Below are 26,750 nucleotides of genomic sequence, written 5' to 3'. Positions count from 1 at the left end.
ACACAGCATAGAGGGTTTGTGTAATAAAATATTAACATTTCCTTCAAAAGAATGTTAGTCTTTCCTATTTCCTGCTATCAGTCAAAACTCTTCAGTTCTAATGCTGGCTGGTATGTATCATGTGCCTAAGAATTGCTTTCTATGACTACGCTATTTCTATTTGATTAACACCTCATCAATCTAAAAAGCTAAGGTGAAGTGGACTAGGAAAAAGGATGAATCTACAGTATGCATCAGCCAGAAAACAGGGTGGGAGTGGGTGGTTGGCGACAGGGGTGGTGGGTGGAAAGCGAGGTTGCCAGCACTGCCAACAACCAAAATGACATCTACTCTCAAAGCATCTTCCCCCCTTTCATTCTCAATAAAGAAAAGTGCTCTGTGCATTGCATTTACTATTATGTGCATTAAGTGTTTAGCCCTGACAGCGCCTCAGTGCTGCTCTGTCTCTGAGGCCACTCAGGTGGAGATAGAGGGAGAGACTGAGAAGGAATTAAAGAGAGAGAGAGGTGGGAAGACAGGGAGTGGGAGCAGAGGAGAGAGACAGATGGCCTCAAATGAGAAACCAAGAGCCTCCTCCTATAACTCAGCCACCTCATCCCTTCCTTCTCCTCCTTTCTTGCCCCATCGCTCCCCCTCTCTCTCTACAGGGAGAGTCTTCTCCAGCCGTTTGATTTGATTCAACATGTAGAGGAACAAACCCCAAGCAGAGGATGAGATGGATGAATAACGTTAAAGCTACAGTCTGCTAAAAGAAAAACAACAGAATTATATCAAGAATTAAAATGACTATTGAACAGATTTCCAGATTGCAGACTGTAGCTTTAACAATGACATGATATGAAGGCAGATCAAAAAGGCCATGACCCTTTTTGTTCAAATGAGATGAAACACATGATGAAATAAAAATGATCTGTAACAATACGTAAAGCATGTAATGTGTCACGGCCTGTTACGCATCAAGGCACCATCAAGCATCCTCTGAGAAAAGATGCTTGTCAAGGGAAGTCAGCTTGTTAGTCATTTGTGTGAGATCTTGTGTATGTCTTTTCATTCGGATCCGTCTATTTCAAAGCCATGCCACCAGAGGTCTCTTCACAGTCCCCAAGTCCAGAACAGAGTATGGGAGGCGCACAGTACTACATAGAGCCATGACTACATGGAACTCTATTCCACATCAAGTAACTCATGCCAGCAGTAAAATTAGATTTAAAAAACAGATAAAAATACACCTTATGGAACAGCGGGGACTGTGAAGCAACACAAACATAGACACATGCATTCAAACATACGATAACATACGCACTATACACACATGTACACATGGATTTTGTGTTATAGATATGTGGTAGTAGAGTAGAGGCCTGAGGGCACACACTTAATATGTTGTGAAATCTGTTATGAATGTATTATAACTTAGAACTGCCTTAATTTTGCTGGAACCCAGGAAGAGTAGCTGCTGCCTTGACAGCAGCTAATGGGGATCCATAATGAATACAAATACAAAACTGAGGAATCGCTACATGTACAGCACTAAGACTCAAAGTAAGCAGACTGGGGGACTAAGCTACAACAACTCCATTCACAGCTATAGACCATTGATATCCGTATAAAAAGGTGCTATTGACTGAAGCATTGACTAGACATGAGAGCTTGGGACTATAAGGTTCTATCTGCAAAAAGATGATTCTGAGATAATTGGCTTTAAAGTTCAGCAATTTTTATATTGTATTCTTTTGAACATAACAACATGAATTTGGGTATTCAGAGTAATATACAGGTAGAGAGCATTGAACAGAACAAGGCTATGTCAATAAAAATGTTGGACAAAAATGCAGATAGAACCTTATAGTACCAAGCTCTCGTAGTAGGCATCTAAACTGGGAGCCATAGAGAGTCCTACTAACTTACACTGCAGCTTTCTCCTCCGACGGGACAGGAGAGAACACCCAGGTTCTCCCGTCTGCAAGCTGACAGCACACCCCCAGAGAAAGAGCGAGAGAGAGAGAGATGAGAGAGGGGAGAGGGAGAGAGAGATGGGGGAGAACAGAGGGGTGAAAGGGATGGAGGGACAGACAAATGAGATGTAGCTGGAACATGGATGGAAATTCAAGGTTCATTATAGAGGTGATAGAAGAGGAGATTGCTGTTTTGACTGTGTGATGGTGAAGGGTGAAGAAATTAAATGTGAATCAGGCATGATGATGAATGGATTTACAGGTCTGGTGCCCTCCTCCTCCTCCTCCTCCTCCTCTCATCCCCCCTTTCCCCTTCCTCACTCCTCTCACCACCCTGAGCCTCAGTCACAGCTTAAACAGATAAATCAGAGGAGCGAGGGAATGTGAAAGACAGGGAGAGAAACGGCGTGAAGGAGAGAGGAAGATAAGGGAAACAGAGGAGACAGAGTGAGAGAGCGAAAGACCCAGAGCGAGAGGGTGAGACAGAAACAGAGAGAGAGTGAGTGCAAAAGGGAGGTGGTGAATGCTGATGATAAATGAATCATTCAGGCTGTAGCCACTTGTGAAGCACTTCTCTGCCATCTCCCCAACGTCTGCTCTGACTAGAACAATCACTTCAGCCCTCTCTCCAAGAGCTCTCAGAATAATGTCCGCTCCGCTCCGTCTCTCAGTACTGGTGCAATATCCCACACATTGTTCTGATGAAGAGTCATCTACTTTAACCAGTCAAATCCCAGAAGACAATCATATTTTTATGCTGTTTACTGGTATTTGCTTTGAGATTGCTTTACACATGATGAGATGACACTACCATACAACCCATATAATGAAACCATTTAGAAGCACTAAATTAGAATGCTATTAGAATTCCATTTAGAATGTTATATGACCTAATACGTGTCTTCGGCTGGCTAAATGACCACAGGTGCATGGATACAGAGACAGACAGTGGTGATAGTGGTTGTTAAAAGTGTTGCCTCTCTGCAGCCTACAGAGCTCCACTCTGTTTCTCCTGAACTACAGCATGAGAGTAGAGTCAGAGCAGGGCTGGTGAGTTGAGATGGTCATCAGATGACTAAGAGCGCTCAGACAGACAGACAGACCTACTGACCCTCAGGGCCTCCAGGGACACAGTGTGAGGTGTTTCATTGCAGGAAAGACTGTCCACCAGTCAGAGCAACGCCAGAGGAGACTTTCCTGTCTGGACTTCCCATCACTTCTCACCACAGACTCGTACATTAATGCATGGCTCTGGCGCTGAACTCAGTGTCGTAGAGCCCAGACTGCTACAATAACACCTGTCAGATCAAAGTCAGGCTGTCTGAAGAGAAGTAATCTATTAATGTTTAGGAGGACGAGGGCCATGCATGCAAAACAGAAAGCACACACTCTAAACCAGTTAAGAGAGATGTGGTTAGAATAAAAGAGCGAACAACTCAACCGTAACTTCATTATCTGCTGATGTCATAGCCTGAAGTACTGTCCTATTTGTCTGGGCCCACATTCAATTATGTTTAGTGCCAGATTGAGATGACATCAAGTGCTTAGGACAAAGCAGAAGTGAAGCTAGGGAGATGGACTATATTAACCCTTAAACACCTCAAATCCCAGTCTGAACACCCCAGAACATTCTGAACACTCCACCCCAACCCACTCCGAACACACCAGAACAGTCTGAACACTCCGCCCCAACCCACTCTGTACACCCCAGAACATTCTGAACACTATATTCCAACCCACTCTGAACACCCCAGAACATTCTTAACACTCCAACCCAGTCTGAACACTCCAACCCAGTCTGAACACTCCAACCCAGTCTGAACACTCCAACCCAGTCTGAACACTCCAGAACATTCGGAACACTCCAGAACATACTGAACCCGCCAATCCAACACAGTCTGAACACTCCAACCCACTCTGAACACTCCAGAACATTCTGAACACTCCAATCCAACCCAGTCTGAACACTCCAACCCACTGTGGTGTCTTCTGGTATAACAGTCCCATGCAGGTGTCTCACCTCACTCTCTCTCTCTGCTCCCTCTGGATTCCTACTGTCAACGCACATGGACAAACAATATTTAACAAAACAAAAATGATGGCCAATGGAAATGATGGGAGCTAGCTGTGTATAGTCTAGCATCTGCTGTTGTCTGTATCATGTTGTGCTGTATGCCTACCGACTGACGTAGGTTTAATCCTAGGAGCTATTTAGTAGCTAGGATACTGTAGTATACCGTATGTTGTAACTGAGCTGTATGCCTATAGACATGGTAACAGTTGGTATTTAGTATCTATCATAACTGTGCCTTGTGTGCCCAGGATCCTATTCATTAGGCACTAAATGGATGAAAACAAACTGAAACAATGAGAAACATTAGTTTCATTGTTTGTTACAAAAGGAATACGACCCAGGTGTGTGTGCATGTATGTTTAGCCAATGAAAGCACAGCTTACAAAGTAGATGTCTGTAATTGTTACGTCATCCTCGTCATCCTGGGAGGCTTGGCTGGTGCAGCCGGACCCTGACACCATGCTGCCCCGGCGGTCCCGCTCAGCCTCTACCACCACCTTGGAACTGGCAGGTGCCTCCGGCGCCGAAGCAGGGGTCTCCGGGCCAGAGGCCTCAGCTGCAGAGGCTTCAGCAGGGGCCCCAGGGGTATCAGGGGCCGGGGCAGAGGTGGAGGGTGGGGCAACAACAGCAGCAGAAGCTACCTCTGGTACCTCACTGAGAAGATACAGGGGTCAGTCACACACCTGCTCATACACAAACATGGTAGAATTACTGTACACACCTGCTCTCAAACACACACTCTCTCTTTCTCCTTCTCCCTCCCTCTCCCTCTTTCTGAAACCAGCCCAGACAGGCAGAGCTGACCGATTAGATCAAAGGGAACAGAGAGGCTCGGAGGCTGTTGCTAAGATGCCACGAACTAAGACTTACACTACCAGATGGCACAGTGCCACCACAATCCCGCTATTGTCCAGACCCAGATCATGAACTACTAGGAACGACTTAAACTAATCCCAGATTGCTTTCTCAGCTTGTGTGTTTAGATAGAGAGACAGAAATGTGAAGTCTGGCGTTCCTAAAGAGCAGCGACAGCATCTCAGACTCGGAGAAGGACCTGTTTGTCTGGAAATAAGTATTTAATGGGGGTGGGGGGCTGGTTTGCAACGCCAGGGTTGTGGGTTCAATTCCCACGGGGGGCCAGTATAAAAAATTATGTATGCACTCACTAACTGTAAGTCGCTCTGGAAAAGAGCGTCTGCTAAATGACTAAAATGTAAATGTAAATGTGTTGTAGTTGCCATGCAGCCAGGGACCTCACTCTCTTTCTACCTCTCTCCCTCTCTTTTTCTCTCTTGCTCTCACCTCTCACATCTCACTCTCTCCCCAAGCAGGTGAGTCTGAGGCAGCTTTGAGGAGCAGGGTCTCCAGATGGATAATTCCCCAGTCCCCCTGTCTGCTCCGTCCCCTCCACCCTTCCCCTACTACCCCACCCAGCTCCCAGAGGCCATATGTCTAACTTGGTCTCAACCCCCCCGGCCTTAGCCCCAGACCCATCTGACCTAGTTCCACTGCCCGGCCGCTCCATAACTTTCCCCATGCACTCCTGTCTTTCCGTCACACCCTTTTACAGTCACTGTCTTTCTCACCCTACTACCCTGTCTGTCTGTCTGTCTCACCCTACTACCCTGTCTGTCTGCCTCACCCTACTCCACTCTCTTAACCTAATTAGATGTCTGCTCCAGAGAACATCCAGAGGCAGTGATGATCTGTCCATAACAAGGGACTTAACAGCATAGCAACAGGCCACAGCCACCCCAATAACCAAATGGGACCTAGAGTAAGATGTAAGGTGGGGACTTAATATCAACGCCAAATGGGAGCATGACTGCCCCACTTCCCAGAGCGGATGGTTAGATAACCTAGGGGTTAGCCTGTCCCAGGTGAGACATTTCCAGGTTATTTTTTGTAAAAAGTGCCGTAGCAGCAGCAGCACGGTTCCTATTGGAGTCAGAGCAGTCGTAACAGGTATTTAACCTGACAGCCCCATCATTTACATTTTACATTTTAGGTAGGATCTGAAACACTGACTTTATACTTGGGATTCCCGGTGTTACAGTGAGTGCTGTCAAGTATGTTAGGTATACCAACATGGTGCCTGTTGAAATGTTAATAACTCTGTAAATGCATGGCTCTGGTTTCAGTGAGTGTGTTGGATGCTGGGTGTGGTGCTCAGTAGAGTTGAGCATGCCCTCAGGGCCTTGTGTAATACATTTTGGTCTATGTAGATGAAGGTTGAGGCTGTGTACCTGGTCTCTGGAGAGGGCTGTGGGGCTGTGATGGTGGGCTCGCTGTCATGTCTCTTCACCTCCACCTCCACCGTGATGGTCTGCTGCTCCTCCAAACGCACACGCACCTCCTCCTGGGTCCTACACACACACACACACACACACGTGCAATGTAAGTACACACACACGCAATACAACTCAGCGACAGGAAGGGTGGTCATACCCATAAAAACACAGACCAATAGGCTGACCTGACACACCCTAGCCTAGTGGCCTTACTCACTGGTCAGAGCCAGAATGACTAGCGCTGTAAGAATAATAATAATAATATAATAATATGCCATTTAGCAAACGCTTTTATCCAAAGCGACTTACAGTCATGTGTGCATACATTTTTGTGTATGGGTGGTCCCGGGGATCGAACCCACTACCCTGGCGTTACAAGCGCCGTGCTCTACCAGCTGAGCTACAGAGGACCACACTACCAAGTCCTTTATACAACGGAATAAGTTGTGCATTCAAACAGGCCAAGCAGGCAACGTAGTGTTCTTACCTCCCGTCATGGCTGACAGACTGGGTGTGCCTCCTGGAGAGAAACAGACAGACAGAGAAGTTAATGTGTTGTAAACCTGGGTAGGGTACATCAATTAGGTTCTGTGGCTCTGACAGTTCAACACAACCAGTGATTGTTTGTGATTCAGTTCTGAATATGGTATAACCATTATATTATGCATCTTGACTTATTTTTATTTGTGAATTCTCTTTTTTTTTAAAGGACATACCCTATGAATACATACTCCATAAATAAGACATTGTGACCATAGCTGTACCTTCTCTCAGAGCTGTTGTTCTGGTACCTGTAGCGGGGGTGCTCTGCTCCAGCGTCTGAAGGAGACCTCTCTGGGATGGACAGAGAGGTGGTGGAGGAGAGCGTGGTGGCGATGGAGGCCGTGGTCGCATCCTCAAACGACGGAGGGGTGCAGGGGAGGAGGTCTGGTCGCCCTGAGAGAGAGAGAGAGCGCGTGCGCGCGCGCGCGAGAGAGAGAAGAGACAAAGGGGGAGAAGTGGGGAGAGAGAATCAGAACAGGTTGTCAAAACACCTGCATCCAGTCTCCATCAACAGCTAGGATAAAATGATAGCGCTGTGTGAAGGTGGAGTGTGTGAATGTGACGGGGGGGTGTTTGTATGGTCTAGGTCCCCCTACCCTCGTCCTCCAGCGTGGGGAAGCTGCGTGCTCCTCTCAGGTCATAGATGTTATCGTCTCTCTCTGAGGGCAACTGGCTGGCTGACCAGGCGGCCCCGGGGCCAGTGTACTTAGGCACCGTCAGGCCCACACGACCCTTCTTAATGGGAGAAGACTTCAAGGCTGAGGGACACACAGATAAATAACATCACTAAGGGGAACACTTGTCTTCTTACCACCAAAGGGAACACAGTCCTACATGTGTGTTTGAGTGTTCCAATATCTTCCATATTTTCTCATAATGTTTCACCTCCCAGTACAAAATACATAAGAGGATTTGCAGTGAAAAAGTACATCAATTCAAAAGACATCAAGTTAAAGACATCAAGTTCAAAACCAAGATTCAAGCATAAAATAAGTTAATTGAGCAGGTCTTTGTTTTCCTCAGAGTGCCTGAGGCAGTGGAATCCATGAGTCTGTCAGTCTGACTGGTAGTCTAGTCAGGTCTACTCACAGGAGCTCTTCTTGAACACATTGCTGCTCATGAATTTGAAGAACCTGTCTGCATAGAAGCCCGGCCGATGGACTGATACAGTGTCCTGAGGGGGGGATAAGATAGAAAGGTATGGGAAGATAAAGACAAATCGAACGAGAGAGAGGAAGCGAAAACAGGAGAGAGACACAGCGAGAGAGAGAGAGAAAGAATGAGGGCGAAAGAACAACACATTTACTTTAAGTACAGTCCATCTCTCCAGAGCGAGGCCATTCTTAGTTAGGATGCTGTACGCCCCACTGTATGGCCTAGTTTATTAATAGAGTAGGCCAGGCGGCTCAGGACACACACTCTCTCCCATTATTACACATGCACCAGTGGGCTAAGATCACATGGCTGTCCAGGACACATGACACTGGGGTGTTTGGTTCAGTCTGACCCAGAGAGAGAGGAAGAGAGAGAGAGAAAGAGAGAGAGAGAGAGAGCACGAGAGAAAGAAAGAAAATAAAAAAGAGAGAGAGAGAAGAGAGAGGTGTGTACAGTAATTCTACCATGTTGAGCCAATGAAAGCACAGCTTACAAAGTAGATGTCTGTGATTGTTAAGTCATCCTCGTCATCCTGGGAGAATTGGCTGGTGCATCCGGACCTGACACCATGCTTCCCCGCCGGGGGTCAGGGTCCGGATGCATCAGGATGACGAGGATGACTTAACAATCACAGACATCTACTTTGTAAGCTGTGCTTTCATTGGCTCAACACACATGCACACACCCGAGAGAGAGATTATATAGTATAACCCCATCACTCAGTCATTGTGCTGGTTTCACAACACGGTGAGAGACAGGGTGAGAAACTCCTTCGCCACCAAGGGTGACGTACACCAGGCTTGTTAGACCATTTCAGGGGTGGGGGTGGGGGGTGGGGGGTTCGAGACAGATTTTGTTGTGTTACAGATTGAATTGAAAATTTAAATTTTTGGCCACTGGCCTACACACAATACCCCATAATGTCAAAGTGGAATTGTGTTTTTCAACATTTTTACAAATTAATAAAAAATTAAAAGCTGAAATGTCTTGAGTCAATAATTATTCAACCCCTTTGTTATGGCAAGCCTAAATAAGTTCAGGAGTAAAAATGTGCTTAAAAAGTCACATAATAAGTTGCATGGAATAATAGTGTTTAACATGATTTTTGAATGACAATCTCATCTCTGTACCCCACACATACAATTATTGGTAAGGTCCCTCAGTCGCGCAGTGAATTTCAAACACAGATTCAACCACAAAGACAATGGAGGTTTTCCAATGCCTTGCAAAGAAGGGCACCTATTGGTAGATGGGTAAAAAAAATACCAAAAATACATTGGTTATCCCTTTGAGCATGGTGAAGTTATTAATTACACTTTGGATGGTGTTTCAATACACCCAGTCACTACAACGATTACAGGCGTCCTTCCTAACTCAGTTGCCGGAGAGCAAGAAAACCTCTCAGGGATTTCACCACGAGGCCAATGGTGACTTTAAAACAGTTACAGAGCTTAATGGCTGTGATAGGAGAAAACTGAGGATGGATCATCAACATTGTAGTTTACTCCACAATACTAACCTAATTGACAAAGTGAAAAGAAGGAAACCTGTACAAGGCACTTAAGTAATACTGCAAAAAATGTGGCAAAGCAATTTACTTTTTGTCCTGAATACGAAGTGTTATGTTTGGGGCAAATCCAATAAAACACATTACTGAGTACCACTCTCCATATTTTCAAGCATAGTGGTGGCTGCATCATGTTATGGGTATGCTTGTAATTGTTAAGGTTTGGGGAGTTTTTCAGGATAAAAAAATAAACGAATTGGAGCTAAGCACAGACAAAATCCTAGAGGAAAACCTGGTTCAGTCTGCTTTCCACCAAACAATGGGATATTAATTCACCTTTCAGCAGGACAATAGGCCACATCTACACTGGAGTTGCTTACCAAGAAGACAATGAATGTTACTGAGTTGCCAAGTTACAGTTTTGACTTAAATCTACTTGAAAATCTATGGCAAGACCTGAAAATGGTTATCTAGCAATGATCAACAACCAATTTGACAGACAAAGAATTTGGAAAAGAATAATGGGCAAATGTTGCACAATCCAGGTGTGGAAAGCTCTTAAAGACTTACCCAGACAGACTCACAGCTGTAATCACTGCTAAAGGTGCTTCTACAAAGTATTGACTCAGGGGTGTGAATACTTACGTAAATTAGATATTTATATATTTCATTTTCAATACATTTGCTAACATTTCTAAAAACATGTTTTCACTTTGTCAATATGGGGTACTGTGTGTAGATGGGTGAGAAAAAATATCAAAATTAATCCATTTTGAATTCAGGCTGTAACACAACAAAATGTGGAATAAGTAAAGGGGTATGAATACTTTCTGAAGGCACTGTATATTAGGAGCAGCCCGAAGCTGATGTCTGAGAGAAATGGGGGAGGCTGAGGTGCTTGAGGTCAGAGCCAGAGGATCTGTTAGTGATGGAGAGGGGGATGAGGAGAAGAAGAGGCTCTTACTGGGTCCCTGAGTACACGTGTACTGGACATATTCACTAAGGAGATTACACACACACACACACACACACACACAGAGAACACAAAAGGCTACCCTGCTTCTCCACAGTAGCCAACCTGTCTGTATAGCTGTGACTTCATCAATAAATGCATGAGGGGAAAGAATGGCAGTAACCTCAAGGTCAGAGTATAGAGTACTCAGGACCCAGACAGAGAGAGGGGGAAGAGACAGACAGTGGCTTGCTGTTCAATGATTAAAACCGCACAGCTGGTCAAATCTCCAATAGTCTGCACACCTGTCTGTCTGTCTGTCTGTCTGGGAGGAGCAGGAGTAAGGCTATCTGTCAAATAGGACTGGGGGCCTGGAGTTTTTCCTCAACATGTGACCTGAGCAGGAAAAACTCTGGGCCCTACTATAAACTAGGACCTAGACTCTTGGCCATCGACATGACCAACTGTATCACAGCCCAGTCACAAGGATTGACAACGCAATGCCTCATAAGAAAACACAGCAGTACTTAACCCATAAGCCATAGGAGAAACATATATTGTTAATGATTGTGTTCATAACGAGCTCAGATATGATTACATAGCCCAGACTGACTGTACTAGGAAATACAAATAAAGAAGGATCATTATGAACATGACACTCACCCCATCGTGAACCAAAGCCTTCCACGTGTGCTCCAGTTTCTTTATTAACCTGGAGCCGGAAAGAGAAAAGAAACAACACTTAAAACTTTTGGTCTTAAAAATGTACTAACCCATAAGAGTCTAAGCCCTGTCTAAGCCGGGGGAGGGGTGGGGATACTACTAAGCTATATGGAACTGTTTTAAGAAGGTCATACCAAGGATCATATTGCTATTGCTATTTGATTTTGAATTTTAAGACCCCTTAAAGTATCAAAAAAATATATAAAAACAATTATTTGGCATTACTGATATTAGCCCATTCAAACGCATTGAATAACAGATTCACTACATGGAACAACAGATAGTCCCCAAAAAACCATCTAAAGGAAGTTTGTTCTGAAGTGTCTGTCCTATATCTGAAAGATATAAGAAAGATCAGGAAACATTTGTTATTTTTTTGGACCCCTTATTTTTGTCACTAAACAGTCTCCATATATACCATACATTTTTTCAACTGATACCAGGAGACCTTAAGAAGAGTCTTGTGAGGCCTGTGGGCGTCCTAGAGCAAAACAACAAACATGTACACTACAAGTCAAAGGTTTGGACACACCTACTCATTCAAGGGTTTTTATATATTTTTTACATTTTTATTTTTACATGTAGAATAATAGTGAAGATATCAAAATTATGAAATAACACATATGGAATCATGTAGTAACCAAAAAAGTGTTTAACAAATAGCCATCCTTTGCCTTCATGACAGCTTTGCACACTCTTGGCATTCTCTCAACCAGCTTCATGAGGTAGTCACCTGGAATGCATTTCAATTAACAGGTGTGCCTTGTTAAAAGATAATTTGTGGGATGTTTTTCCTTAATGCGTTTGAGCCATTCAGTTGTGTTGTGACAAGGTAAGGGGGGTATACAGAACATAGCCCTATTTGGTAAAATACCAAGTCCATATTATGGCAAGAACAGCTCAAATAAGCAAAGAGAAACGACAGTCCATCATTACTTTAAGAATGAAGGTCAGTCAATACGGAACATTTCAAGAACTTTGAAAGTTTCTTCAAGTGCAGTCGCAAAAACCATCAAGCACTATGATGAAACTGGCTCTCATGAGGACCGACACAGGAATGGAAGACCCAGAGTTACCTCTTCTGCAGAGGATAAGTTCATTAGAGTTACCAGCCTCAGAAATTGCAGCCCAAATAAATGCTTCACAGAGTTCAAGTAACAGACACATCTCAACATCAACTGTTCAGAGGGGACTGTGTGAATCAGGCCTTCACGGTCGAAGGAGGAGGTGTTATGGTGTGGGAGTGCTTTGCTGGTGACACTGTTTGTGATTTATTTAGAATTCAAGGCACACTTAACCAGCATGGCTACCACAGCACTCTGCAGCGATACGCCATCCCATCTGGTTTGGGCTTAGTGGGACTATCATTTGTTTTTCAACAAGACAATGACCCAACCCACCTCCAGGCAGTGTAAGGGCAATTTTACCAAGAAGGAGAGTAATGGAGTACTGCATCAGATGACCTGGCCTCCACAATCCCCCGACCTCAACCCAATTGAGATGGTTTGGGATGAGTCGGACAGCAGAGTGAAGGAAAAGCAGCCAACAAGTGCTCAGCATATGTGGGAACTCCTTCAAGACTGTTGGAAAAGCATTCCAGGTGAAGCTGGTTGAGAGAATGCCAAGAGTGTGCAAAGCTGCCATCAAGGCAAAGGGTGGCTATTTGAAGAATCTCAAATATAAAATATATTTTGATTTGTTTGACATGATTACTACATGATTCCATTTGTGTTATTTCATAGTTTTGATGTCTTCACTATTATTCTACAATGTAAAAAATAGTACAAATAAAGAAAAACCCTTGAATGAGTAGGTGTCCAAACCTTTGGCTGGTACTGTACGTGTTCGTGAGAGTCTCACCTTTCCATAGAGGGATAATAGTTTGTAGGCCAAACCGTTCGGACGCTACAGACGATTTGTGACAAGACTGATTTTCAGGATTTCTCATGGTCTGACAAACATCGCTCTAGCTCTGTCACCTTTCACCGCAGATGCGGAAGTGTTACATAGGTGGATGCGGTGGATTGAAACGCATCCAATGCAAAAATATATCTCTAGCTTAAACTAACAGATTTTTATGGGGATGTTTTTATTATGCTAATTCGATTTTCACGGGGAGCGGACATCGACCTTATGGGGTTAAGGTCACAGAGACAAATATAAACAGCGTCAGCCAGCCACACTACAGGCTGTTGTTATATACGCTGTTGGAGGCTGAATATTTTGTTATCTTATGATGCTGGGGGGCTGATTCTACAAGACAGAGAGTGACTGAATTAGTTATAATATAGTTACCTGGGTCACATTTATTAGGCACCAAAGACACAAAAATTGACTGCTACAGAGAGGGACTACCTGAACTTGTCCAATAAGAAACGTTAGTTTTCGTTTCCGTTCCAAAACGTTTTGCTTCAGTGTGCCCTAATGAACACGATTCTGTATGATTTATATGATATTTGTGATTACCTGTAGGATTGCAGGATGTCGATGATTCCGATGTAGAGGAGTAGACGCTCTCCTTTCCCGTTGACTGCTGGGATGCCTCCCATCCTACAGAGACAAACATGAAGAGATAGTGACATACAAAGAGTGACACTGACAAACAGAGAGAGGATAGAGAGAGCTACAAGGAGACAGCTAACAACACCCAAACACCCCAGCCTGTCACGTGTCAGTCACTCACGTGTCGTCAGTGTCGATAGACTCTCCGCAGGCAGCCCCTCCCTGGATGGACTCCATGGCGGTGGAGTAGAGGGCCTTCTGGGCCACAGGCCTCTTCTCATCCTTCTCTCCTCCCTCCATCTGCTGCTCCCGCTCTGCCTGGTCGATGTTATGTACCCCCAGGAGCAAGCTGTAGTCCATGATCTTAAAGCTCTCCAGCACCTGGAAATAGACACAGAGATACAGGTTTCAGTTATAGGACTGAGCCAGGCCTATCAACCCTATGATTGGTCCACATGTCAATGGGGTCCTTCTCAATGATTTTTTCTATTACAAATGGGGGAATTAAAAACTTAACCTGTACTGCAGCGTAGTATAAAACATTTGCTTCACAGTGGATGTAACTGCACAGTCAGAGGCATATTTCAGAAATGTATTAATTAATAATTTGCTGCTCGACGTCAAAGGAGTTTGTCATATTAACAATGTATAGTGCCTTGCAAAAGTACTCATCCCCTTTCGCGTTTTTCCTATTTTGTTGCATTACAACCTGTAATTTAAATTTATTTTTATTTGGATTTCATGTAATGGACATACACAAAATAGTTCAAATTGGTGAAGTGAAATGAAAAAAATAACTTGTTTCAAAAAATTCTAAAAAATAAATAACTGAAAAGTGGTGAGTGCATATGTATTCACCCCCTTTGCTATGAAGCCCCTAAATAAGATCTAGTGCAACCAATTACCTTCAGAAGTCACATAATTAGTTAAATAATGTCCACCTGTGTGCAATCTAAGTGTCACAAGATCTGTCACATGATCTCAGTGTATATATACCTGTTCTGAAAGGCCCCAGAGTCTGCAACACCACTAAGCAAGGGGCACCACCAAGCAAGTGGCACCATGAAGACCAAGGAGCTCTCCAAACAGGTCAGGGACAAAGTTGTGGAGAAGTACAGATAAGGGTTGGGTTATAAAAAAATATCAGAAACTTTGAACATCCCACGGAGCACCATTAAATCCATTATAAAAAAATTGAAAGAATATAGCACCACATCAAACCTGCCAAGAGAGGGCCGCCCACCAAAACTCACAGACAAGGCAAGGAGGGCATTAATAGGCCTCCTGTAGCTCAGATGGTAGAGCATGGCGCTTGCAACGCCAGGGTTGTGGGTTCGATTCCCACGGGGGGCCAGTATAAAAAATGTATGCACTCACTAACTGTAAGTCGCTCTGGATAAGAGTGTCTGCTAAATGACTCAAATGTAAAAATTTAAATTAATCAGAGGCAACAAAGAGACCAAAGATAACCCTGAAGGAGCTGCAAAGCTCTACAGTGGAGATTGGAGTATCTGTCCATATAACCATTTTAAGCCGTACACTCCACAGAGCTGGGCTTTACGGAAGAGTGGCCAGAAAAAAGCCATTGCTTAAAGAAAAAAATAAGCAAACACGTTTGGTGTACACCAAAAGCCATGTGGGAGACTCCCCAAACATATGGAAGAAGGTACTCTGTTTAGATGAGACTAAAATTGAGCTTTTTGGCCATCAAGGAAAACGCTATGTCTGGCGCAAACCCAATACCTCTCATCACCCCAATAACACCATCCCCACAGTGAAGCATGGTGGTGGCAGCATCATGCTGTGGGAATGTTTTTCATCGGCAGGGACTGGGAAACTGGTCAGAATTGAAGGAATGATGGATGGCGCTAAATACAGGGAAATTCTTGAGGGAAACCTGTTTCAGTCTTCCAGAGGTTTGAGACTGGGAAGGAGGTTCACCTTCCAGCAGGACAATGACTAAGCATACTGCTAAAGCAACACTTGAGTGGTTTAAGGAGATACATTTAAATGTATTGGAATGGCCTAGTCAAAGCCCAGACCTCAATCCAATTGAGAATCTGTGGTATGACTTAAAGATTGCGGAACCCATCCAACTTGAAGGAGCTGGAGCAGTTTTGCCTTGAAGAATGGGCAAAAATCCCAGTGGCTAGATGTGCCAAGCTTATAGAGACATACCCCAAGAGACTTGCAGCTGTAATTGCTGCAAAAGGTGGCTCTACAAAGTACTGGCTTGGGGGGGGAGGCCCTTTTGAAAAAGTAACTTTTTTGTGCCCTCAACTGTAGATGTTTAAAGTTTAAAATTATGTAAATGTGTAATTTAAACCCTGATAGCAATGGGTCCTCATTATACCCTGATGAAGACAGCTTGTCTGTCGAAACGTTGGTTATTAGGTTATTAAATTATTGCATCTGAGCTCCTAGAGTGTGCGGCTCTCCTTTTCTTTTTCAAGCAATGGGTCCTAAACCTGGATCGTTTTCCTCACCAGACAGTCTCTCTGCAGGGTCTTGACCAGAGCGCTGTACATATCCTGGTCCAGCATCAGGCCGTCCTGCAGATCCTGCATGAAGTCCAGGTCTTTGAAGGTGGGCTTGGCCTTCTGTCTCTCCTTCTTGGAGGCACAGCGTTTGTATGTGGAGCCCTTTAGGTCGAACTTGAGGTGCATGCGGACGGCACGCGGTAGAACGTTGTTCATGACCACCATGCGGATGTTCTTACCGCCAGACTGGATGCAGTACAGGCCGAAAAATTTGGGGAGCAGGGTGCGAGGGTTCTGGTTGAGGTTCTGGAGAGAGGGAGGAAGAGAGAGAGAGAGAGAAAGATGCAGTAAGAAAAAGACCAACAGCATCAAGAGAGGACCAAGAGCACAGGATAGTATTGGAGCAAACAGTCCATGATTTGGTACCTTTCATTTTAACCCTGGTAATTAGGTAATCTGCCATTTTAAATAGATGTGCCTGAAATGTTTGTCAGGGGGATGTATTTTAAGCTAGGTGAGCCACGGTTTTAAGCTGCCAATGTATTTATGGTTTTAACTTGATCTGGAAAGGCCGTTTTAAAAATAAATACAATACTTTTGAACAGTTTTTTATCTCAGTCTTTGTTTTTAAGCCTTTTTAAAGGGATACTTAGAGATTTTGACAATGAGGCCCTTTATCTACTTCCCCAGAGTCAGACGAACTCATGGATACAAATGTTATGTCTCTGTGTCCAATATCAAGGAATTTAGTCATTGCGCTAACGCTAGTTACCAATTGCGCTAGGGCTAGTTAGCAACTTCCTTCAAACTGCACGCAGAGACATAGAAATGGTATCCAAAAGTTCATCTGACTCTGGTGAAGTAGACAAAGGGCCTCATTGCCAAAATACTGAAGTGTCCCTTTAGGTGATTGAGTAAGGCCAGCGCCGTCACAGTACCACATGATTCCTCAAGACCAAACTAACCTCAGCCCTTCAAAATATTCACAACACAAGAGTAGCCAAAAAAGACGGGAAACAGTAACCCAAAGCATGAGACATTTAAACAAATCGAATTCATTATTTAGTAAAACTCTCCCCTTATCATCACTCTGTCCCTTTAAATATTTAAGTACTCAACCCAAATAAATGAGGTTAGCCAAGCTACACACGTTCCAAAAACATTAAAAGTAATGACAGAATCCCATTAAAGTTATGACAGAGGAGCCAGCTTCTTATCCACTCAAAGACTGCTACTCCTGGCAGACACAGAGAGAGCGAGAGAGAGAGAGAGAGAGAGAGAGAGGAGGGAGGGAGGGAGGGAGGGAGGAGGGAGGGAGAGATGGGTGGGGAGAGACAGACAGGGGAATGAGGGGGCCGGAGGGGTCACAGGGCTCCAACAGCAGGCAGTAAGGCCTTCAGACTTTTAGGCCACAGCCAGTGATCTCCACAAGAGAGAGACAGACTGGGGCATGAGATAGAGAGAGTGAGGGAGAGAAACAGAGGGAGAGAGAGTGAGTGAATCCCCATCAACCAGCCACACATGTCCCCTCTGTCCATGAGTGGAGGGCACAGCACTGAAAAGTCAACAAGAGAGAGACGTGAGAGAGAAAGCAGGGGATGAAAGAGTGGGATAGAGAGAGAGAGAACGAGATGTGAGAAGGTGAGAGAGAGTGAGAGCAAGTGAAAGCGTGACAGAGAATCGAGCCTGGCATGGGTAAATAGAAAAGTATGGGGAAAACAGGCATGGAGAATGATGCCATGAGAGAGTGGAAAACAAGTGTGAGGGGGTGGCACTGACGTCTGTTACATCACCATGTTTTACATTATGCCCCCAGCCCAACCCAGTCCTGTCAACTGCAGCAGACGTGTAGAGCTGTTCTACTGCCTCTCTCTGTGTGTGTGTATGTGCCTGCCTGCCTGCCTGTCCCCACTGTTTGTCTCAGTCTCAGTCTTAGTCTCAGTCTGCTATGGCCTCAGGCCACAGTGAACCAGCATGGCTCAGAATCCCTCTGGGCTCATTAACTCGCACACCTAACAACCATTGGAATCGTGTAACTGCAATTGCCTGGAGCCAAAATGGTGGAAAAGGTCATAGTAAATGTCTTCCTGTTATCATGTACTAATGCTTCCGGGCATTTCCCTTCAAACATGGGTAAATTCCTGCTCTGTCGCCGTGCCTGTTGGTACATGAATATACACAAGCTTAGCCCCACCAAAAATAGAAATCTAAAATAGAAACATGGACCTACACTAGTACCTGGTCGGACCCCCCTTTGCCTCCAGAACAGCCTGAATTCTTCGGGGCATGGAAACGTTGCTCAATTGGTATCAAGGGACCGAACGTGCACCAGGAAACATTCCCCACACCATTACACCACCAGCCTGTACCGTTGACACCAGGCAGGATGGGGCCATGGACTCATGCTGTTTACGCAAAATCCTGACTCTGTCATCAGTATGACGCAACAGGAACCGGGATTCGTCAGACAATGTTTTTCCACTCCTCAATTGTCCAGTGGAGCCGCTTCTTGTTTTTAGCTGATAGGAGTGGAACCCGGCGTGGTCGTCTGCTGCAATAGCCCATCCGTGACAAAGACCGACGAGTTGTGCGCTCTGAGATGCCGTTCTGCACACCACTGTTGTACTGCGCAGTTATTTACCTGTTTGTGGACCCCCTGTTAGCTTGCACAATTCTTGCCATTCTCCTTCGACCTCTCATCAACGAGCTGTTTTCGCCCACAGGACTGCCGCTGACTGGATGTTTTTTGTTTGTCGCACCATTCTCTGTAAACCATAGAAACTTGTGTGTGAAAATCCCAGGAGGCTGACCATTTCTGAGATACTGGAACCGGCGCGCCTGGCACCGACGATCATTCCATGCTCAAAGTTGCTTAGGTCACTCGTTTTGCCCATTCTAACATTCAATCGAATAGTAACTGAATGCCTTGATGCCTGTCTGCCTGCTTTATATAGCAAGCCATGGCCACTTGACTCACTGTCTGTAGGAGCTAACCATTTTTGTGAACGGGATGGTGTACCTAATAAACTGAGCTGTTGCTGTTTAACTAGCCTTCTAGTAAAGTGTGACCAGCATGGTGATCCCAGGCTCAACAACACCCTGCTTCTGTTACACAGTGACCAGGACCTCCCTAGGCTAGGTGCCCTGCAGTTACCTGCAGTCTAGACAACACTAGTGAATGTACCAAGGTGTAAAGCAGCTAGGCAGAGTTGTTTGGGCTTGGAGCAATGAAGTGTGTAAGGATGGGATCAGCAAAACATGGGCTTGATGTTCTTTCATGTTCCTTCATGTTCCTTCCAGGAACTTGCAATTCATCAGGAAAGATTGCCTCTCGTGTGTAGTATGTGAGTGAGTGGAATGATGCAGAGTATGTGTGTGCGTGTGTGTCTTGTGAGTGTGTGGGGTCATATCTCACCATGTAGTAGCCAGGCAGCAGCTTCTGTAGAAACTCGGCCTCCTTGTGCATGACGGTCTTGATGATGAACTCATCGTCCTTGGTCAGGTAGAACACAGAGCCACTGGCCCCGGGGTTGGACAGCTCGATCAGGGGCTCGTTACACAGGGAGTACTGCAGACACAAACACACACACACTTTGACTGCACTATTATGGCATATCGAAACACACACAAGGACATGCATGTATCCTACTCGACAAGTATACATACACAGAGAGACATGTCACACGTGCACACACACACTAATCAGAGGTATGTGTGTGTTTGGAGCTTCTAGACTGCTGACCACTCAGGGAGGAGCGGTGACTCACCCTGCCTCCTCCTCAACCTAACCTCTCCCCCAGACTTCATCTGGCCCTAACCATCTCTACCCAGCCCTTGTATACCTTTCCCCCTCTCCTCAACCCAACCCAACCCTTCTCTGGCCCTCCCCAGCCATCCTCCTCTCTGCATACTGTTTCTCCTCTCACCCTCCCTATTCTATCCTTCTTCCTGCCTAATATCCCTATTCATCCACACAGTATTTCTTTACCCATCTCTCCCTCTCCCAAAATCTCCTGATTGTCTCCAACCCTCCCTGTTTCTCCATGTCCCTCCCTGTCTCTCCCTGTCCCTCCCTGTCTCTCCCTGTCTCTCCCTGTCTCTCCTGATTCTCTTCCCAGTCTCTCTCCAGGTGTGCCTGGGTGGCTGCCTGTCTGGTGGGGGAGATCACACTCCCAGTCAGGGTGCTACAGAGCCGGCTGTGCTGCTCACTGATGGCAGCAGGCTGGACTGAGAGGGAGGGAGTGGGCAGCAAGCTGTGGGTGTGTGGGCCTCACACACACTGACAAAAGACAGAGATACACTGGTCAAATTGGGTAAAAGCACTGAAAAAATACAATTAAAATGATAAAATGTCAGTTCGAAAACAAATATCACTTTTGGGGGTCAGATATTAATCTTCCTCCAAAAAACAGTGAATTAAATCTGTTTTCCAGAAAAACAATAGTTTCACCACAATCCATCACCCTCTGAAATGTACAGCCTGTTTAAATCATTCCTTCATGCAGGCGCATCCCAATCAGACAGTACGGGGAACAGGGGATGGACGAGGGGAGGGGAGGATGAGAGACAGAGGAAGAGGGAGAGAGAAAGAGGGGGAGAGGGGAAAAGAGAAAGAAATAAAGATAGAGTGGAGAGTGAGATAGAGAGAGAGAGCGAGAGAGAGGAGAGAGAGTGTGTGAGAGAGATAGAGAGAGAGAGATAGAGTGGAGAGAGAAAGAGAGTGTGAGAGAGAGAGATAGAGAGAGAGATAGAGTGGAGAGAGAAAGAGAGTGTGTGAGAGAGAGAGAGAGAGAGAGAGAGAGAGAGAGAGAGAGAGAGAGAGAGAGAGAGAGAGAGAGAGAGAGAGAGAGAGAGAGAGAGAGAGAGAGAGAGAGAGAGAGAGAGAGAGAGAGAGAGAGAGAGAGACAGGCAGGAAGGAAGGAAGGAAGGAAGGGAGAGCAAGACCCTGAGTGCAGAGAGCTCGAGCTCCAGGCACTGTGATTAATCACTGAGGCAGGAACACTGCACACACACACGCAGACCCTCAGAGAGAGACAGACACCTAATACACACAGGAGCATGACAGCAGCCTAAAAACACAGGCAGTTGCATAATCATATCCTCTAGAAGACAGGAGGGGCATGTTCACAGACGAACACACACAGCCAGTCAGGCAACACTGATACAATGTGACAAGGGCCATGAGGGGTGAGGTGTGCGTGTCACACACACACTTTGACTGCACTATTATGGCATATCGAAACACACACAAGGACATGCATGTATCCTACTCTACAAGTAGAGAGAAAGAGAGTGTGTGAGAGAGAGAGAGAGAGAGAGAGAGAGAGAGAGAGAGAGAGAGAGAGAGAGAGAGAGAGAGAGAGAGAGAGAGAGAGAGAGAGAGAGAGAGAGAGAGACATGTCACACGTGCACTCAACCCAACCCTTCTCTGGCCCTCCCCAGCCATCCTCCTCTCTGCATACTGTTTCTCCTCTCACCCTCCCTATTCTATCCTTCTTCCTGCCTAATATCCCTATTCATCCACACAGTATTTCTTTACCCATCTCTCCCTCTCCCAAAATCTCCTGATTGTCTCCAACCCTCCCTGTCCCTCCCTGTCTCTCCCTGTCTCTCCATGTCCCTCCCTGTCTCTTCCTGTCCCTCCCTGTCCCTCCCTGTCTCTCCATGTCCCTCCCTGTATTTCCATGTCCCTCCCTGTCTCTCCATGTCCCTCCCTGTCTCTCCATGTCTCTCCATGTCCCTCCCTGTCTCTCCATGTCCCTCCCTGTCTCTCCCTGTCCCTCCCCGTCTCTCCATGTCTATCCATGTCTCTCCATGTCCCTCCCTGTCTCTTCCTGTCCCTCCCTGTCCCTCCCTGTCTCTCCCTGTCTCTTCAATGTCCCTCCCTGTCTCTCCCTGTCTCTCCATGTCTCTCCATGTCCCTCCCTGTCTCTCCCTGTCTCTCCCTGTCCCTCCCTGTCCCTCCATGTCCCTCCCTGTCCCTCCCTGTCCCTCCCTGTCTCTCCATGTCCCTCCCTGTCCCTCCCTGTCCCTCCATGTCCCTCCCTGTCCCTCCCTGTCCCTCCCTGTCTCTCCCTGTCTCTCCCTGTCTCTCCTGATTATTTTCCCAGTCTCTCTCCAGGTGGGCATGGGTGGCTGCCTGTCTGGTGGGGGAGATCACACTCCCAGTCAGGGTGCTACAGAGCCGGCTGTGCTGCTCACTGATGGCAGCAGGCTGGACTGAGAGGGAGGGAGTGGGCAGCAAGCTGTGGGAGTATGGGCCAAGGCTCAAGACCAGGACACTGCAGGTGGACGGGACACCAAGCCTTCTGCCTCTGTCTCTCTATACAGGGAACCTCTGAACAGCTTTTGTACAGTGAGCTGCTTCAGTGGGATCAGGAATTGGTGCACTAGCCATCCTAAAACCATTCCACAACATTGGCCTATCAAATGACTGCTCGTCTGTTCATTCTAGTCATCTAATACGTTGACGTCATGCAATGTCTTCATGTCTGTTGTCATGGTTGAAAAAGGGTAGATTTCCATGTTCTTACCAGGTAGTCATCAGGCCTGATCCCAAAGAGCTCCCTGAAGTAGCGGAAGGCCACAGGAGCGTACGTCTTAAAGCGGAAGTCTGGGAAGTGGTGGGCTGGAGTCAGGTTGCTGCCTTCACTGGAAGGGGGAGAAGGGGAGAAAAGCTTTTAGATACGGGACAACTATGTATGAACTAAGGGACTATTCTAGTGTAAATATATGAATTGCTTTCAATCAAAATAACATATCCAGGATCAGGGATGTGATCGGTCCCAATTCTCTGATATCTTGAAAGGCCTGGATGACATGACTGTCTCGTTCTAATGATTTCACAAAGTTATGTGCTGCCCTGATGGTGTGGTTAGCAGTTAACTACTGCTGTACACACCTTTTACAGCGAGGGAAGAAAGTATTTGATCCCCTGCTGATTTTGTACGTTTGCCCACTGACAAAGAAATGATCAGTCTATAATTGTAATGGTAGGTTTATTTGAACAGTGAGAGACAGAATAACAACAAAATAATCCAGAAAAACGCATGTCACAAATGTTATAAATTGATTTGCATTTTAAATGAGGGAAATAAGTATTTGACCCCTCTGCAAAACATGACTTAGTACTTGGTGTCAAAACCCTTGTTGGCAATCACAGAGGTCAGACGTTTCTTGTAGTTGGCCACCAGGTTTGCACACATCTCAGGAGGGATTTTGTCCCACTCCTCTTTGCAGATCTTCTCCAAGTCATTAAGGTTTTGAGGCTGACGTTTGGCAACTCGAACCTTCAGCTCCCTCCACAGATTTTCTATGGGATTAAGGTCTGGAGACTGGCTAGGCCACTCCAGGACCTTAATGTGCTTCCTCTTGAGCCACTCCTTTGTTGCCTTGGCCGTGTCAAATACTTATTTCCCTCATTAAAATGCAAATCAATTTATAACATTTTTGACATGCGTTTTTCTGGATTTTTTTGTTGTTATTCTGTCTCTCACTGTTCAAATAAACCTACCATTAAAATTATAGACTGTTCATTTTTGACTAGGCCATTCCAAGACATTGCAATGTTTCCCCTTAAACCACTCGAGTGTTGCTTTAGCAGTATGCTTAGGGTCATTGTCCTGCTGGAAGGTGAACCTCCGTCCCAGTCTCAAATCTCTGGAAGACTGAAAACAGGTTTCCCTCAAGAATTTCCCTATATTTAGCGCTATCCATCATTCCTTCAATTCTGACCAGTTTCCCAGTCCCTGCCGATGAAAAACATCCCCACAGCATGATGCTGCCACCACCATGCTTCACTGTGGGGTGATGAGACGTGTTGGGTTTGCGCCAGAAATAGCGTTTTCCTTGATGGCCAAAAAGCTCAATTTTAGTCTCCATATGCTTAGGGAGTCTCCCACATGGCTTTTGGCGAACACCAAACGTGTTTGCTTATTTTTTTCTTTAAGCAATGGCTTTTTTCTGGCCATCTTCCGTAAAGCCCAGCTCTGTGGAGTGTATGGCTTAAAGTGGTCCTATGGACAGATACTCCAATCTCCGCTGTGGAGCTTTGCAGCTCCTTCAGGGTTATCTTTGGTCTCTTTGTTGCCTCTCTGATTAATGCCCTCCTTGCCTGGTCTATGAGTTTTGGTGGGCGGCCCTCTCTTGGCAGGTTTGTTGTGGTGCCATATTCTTTAAATTTTTTAATAATGGATTTAATGGTGCTCCGTGGGATGTTCAAAGTTTCAGATATTTTTTTATAACCAAACCCTGATCTGTACTTCTCCACAACGACCTGTTTGGAGAGCTCCTTGGTCTTCATGGTGCCGCTTGCTTGGTGGTGCCCCTTGCTTAGTGGTGTTGCAGACTCTGGGGCATTTCAGAACAGGTGTATATATACTGAGATCATGTGACAGATCATGTGACACTTAGATTGCACACAGGTGGACTTTATTTAACTAATTATGTGACTTCTGAAGGTAATTGGTTGCACCAGATCGTATTTAGGGGCTTCATAGCATAGGGAAATAATACATATGCACGCACCTCTTTCCGTTATTTATTTTTTAGAATTTTTTGAAACAAGTAATTTTTTTCATTTCACTTCACCAATTTGGACTATCTTGTTTATGTCCATTACATGAAATCCAAATAGAAATCCATTTAAATTACAAGTTGTAATGCAACAAAATAGGAAAAACGCCAAGGGGGATGAATACTTTTGCAAGGCACTGTATACTGTCCATACAGTCAATACACACCATTCACATACACTACCAGTCAAAAGTTTGGGCACACCTACTCATTCAAGGGTTTTTCTTTATTTTAAAAATGTTTTACATTGTAGAATAATAGTGAAGCATTTCACTGCACTGGCGATAACATCTGCAAAACTGTGTACGCGATCAATAAACTTTGATTTGATCTGATTTGATTTAGTTACCTGGGAAAGAAGATGCTCTCAACCACATAGAAGTCCTGCATGAGAACGTCTCTCTCAGGCTTGGAGCTCAGGTTGCCCACCGTGTAGCCAATGCCCAGCTGGATGGCACCTTTCAAGGCAGAGGACGTGGTCTGGGGGGAGAGGAGACAGACGGTGGGGGTTAGGGGAGATATTTAAACATTTCTGAGCTTGGTGGACTGCAAATCATTTATATTAATTGAGAAATCTTCTGATTTAACAGCTCCATTAGTTCAGCTAATGAGGGGACTGTACTCTACAATGAAGAGCCAAAACATTGACTCGCTCAACCATGCACACCAGAATACATATACTCTAAAGTGCTAAAGACAGACAGACAGACAGACAGGGTTGTTAAATCAGGTCTCAGTAGATCTCCATCAGGTTGGTTCTCAGTGAGACAAACTGGGTCTGCTCTGGTGTGTCTTTCTGTCTTCTCACATTAGTATAAGTGGAACAGGCAGCAGGTAGCCTAGCGCTTAAGAGAGCTGGGACAATAACCAAAAGGTTGCTGGTTCGAATCCCTGAGTCGACAAGGTGACAAATGTACCCTTGAGCAAGGCACTTAACCCTAATTGTTCTTGTAAGTCAGACTCTGGATAAGAGCGTCTGTTAAATGACTAAAATGTAAATGTAAACATACAGTGTGCAGGTTACAGAGCTATGTGTCTGCTCACAGCTGTAGCCTAATTATGCATTCAGGACCATTACCAGGTTAGTTTTCTTGTGCCAATGTCTTGGCTTGCTTGCTCTAGAGGGGGGTTGACTGTTGTGCTGTAAGGCATTTCAAGGCGCAGGCACTATATGTTATTACTATGTAATTGATTGACTAATTGAATCAGGGGGAGCTAGTGCCTGCTGCCTACCTTCTTGTAGGTGGTCTCTCCGGACGCATCCACTCCCCTGTGGCCCATCCTCTTAACCTGGCCTGGTAGGCCTGAGACACCAGGCAGCTGTTGGCCAGAGGATGGAGCAGAGTGATTAAGACACAGATTTACATTTTTACTCACTTCATTGGGCTGAAAACACTAACACCACCTGATGCCCAGCTATGGGCCAGGTTGATCAAGCGTTTGCAGCGCCTGTGTGAAGTTTTCACCTGTTCTTTTCAATAGGGAATAACACATAAAAGCAGGAATGAAAGGTAAACTGAATATCAATAGAAGAACGGAGTCAGTTTCATGTTTTTTTTTTGCTTTGATTTCTTTTGTCTTGTATTCCCCTGTGATAATTACAGGTGCAAACTCGACACAGGTGCGAACGCTTAGTAAATCTGGCACTAAAAAGCCTTCTGAGTGGACTGAGTATCCCCTTTACGCCCATTTCTCTAACCTCTAAACTGTCCCAGATTACACAGTCAAATTGACAGTGGGCACTTCTCATCACAGGGCAGAGTGTAAGATGGAAGGGGCTTTATAACACAGCATATGATCGTGGCAGTCCCTATGAAGATTCCCACACTGCCCGCGAGCATACTGAAGCCTCTATATGGAGTGTAGTAGTAGAGAGATCACACAGCATAAGGATTGAAATGCAGGCAGGGGGATCAAAGTAGCGCGCCATTGTGTGTGTAGCAGAACACATACAGTAGGAGAGGGGTTTAAATAGAGGACATGTCAGTCAGATG

The 26,750-nt window shown here is 45.4% G+C and overlaps 1 protein-coding gene across 5 annotated transcripts in view; it reads right to left on the bottom strand.

Moving 5' to 3' along the window:
* LOC121576787 (phosphatidylinositol 4-phosphate 5-kinase type-1 gamma) overlaps positions 1–26,750 on the bottom strand; it is a 66,794-nt gene that overhangs the window by 10,134 nt on the left and 29,910 nt on the right. For 2 of the 5 annotated variants that reach the window (XM_041890254.1, XM_041890255.1), the window contains exons 3-16: positions 25,990–26,076; positions 25,106–25,236; positions 22,716–22,833; positions 19,598–19,750; positions 16,189–16,488; positions 13,884–14,083; positions 13,667–13,750; positions 11,141–11,189; positions 7,953–8,037; positions 7,460–7,621; positions 7,085–7,256; positions 6,808–6,840; positions 6,276–6,395; positions 4,413–4,683 (exon numbers count right to left, since the gene is read on the bottom strand). In XM_041890254.1, the coding sequence (XP_041746188.1) occupies positions 4,413–4,683; positions 6,276–6,395; positions 6,808–6,840; positions 7,085–7,256; positions 7,460–7,621; positions 7,953–8,037; positions 11,141–11,189; positions 13,667–13,750; positions 13,884–14,083; positions 16,189–16,488; positions 19,598–19,750; positions 22,716–22,833; positions 25,106–25,236; positions 25,990–26,076 (1,965 nt within the window). Of the gene's footprint in view, positions 1–1,908; positions 1,968–4,412; positions 4,684–6,275; positions 6,396–6,807; positions 6,841–7,084; positions 7,257–7,459; positions 7,622–7,952; positions 8,038–11,140; positions 11,190–13,666; positions 13,751–13,883; positions 14,084–16,188; positions 16,489–19,597; positions 19,751–22,715; positions 22,834–25,105; positions 25,237–25,989; positions 26,077–26,750 lie in introns of all 5 variants that reach the window. The other 3 variants (XM_041890252.1, XM_041890253.1, XM_041890257.1) reach the window with 3 other exon arrangements.

Source organism: Coregonus clupeaformis, chromosome 11 (genome assembly GCF_020615455.1).
Source record: "Coregonus clupeaformis isolate EN_2021a chromosome 11, ASM2061545v1, whole genome shotgun sequence".
NCBI classification, from domain to species: domain Eukaryota; kingdom Metazoa; phylum Chordata; class Actinopteri; order Salmoniformes; family Salmonidae; genus Coregonus; species Coregonus clupeaformis.
This window is presented reverse-complemented; position numbering and strand designations above follow the sequence as displayed.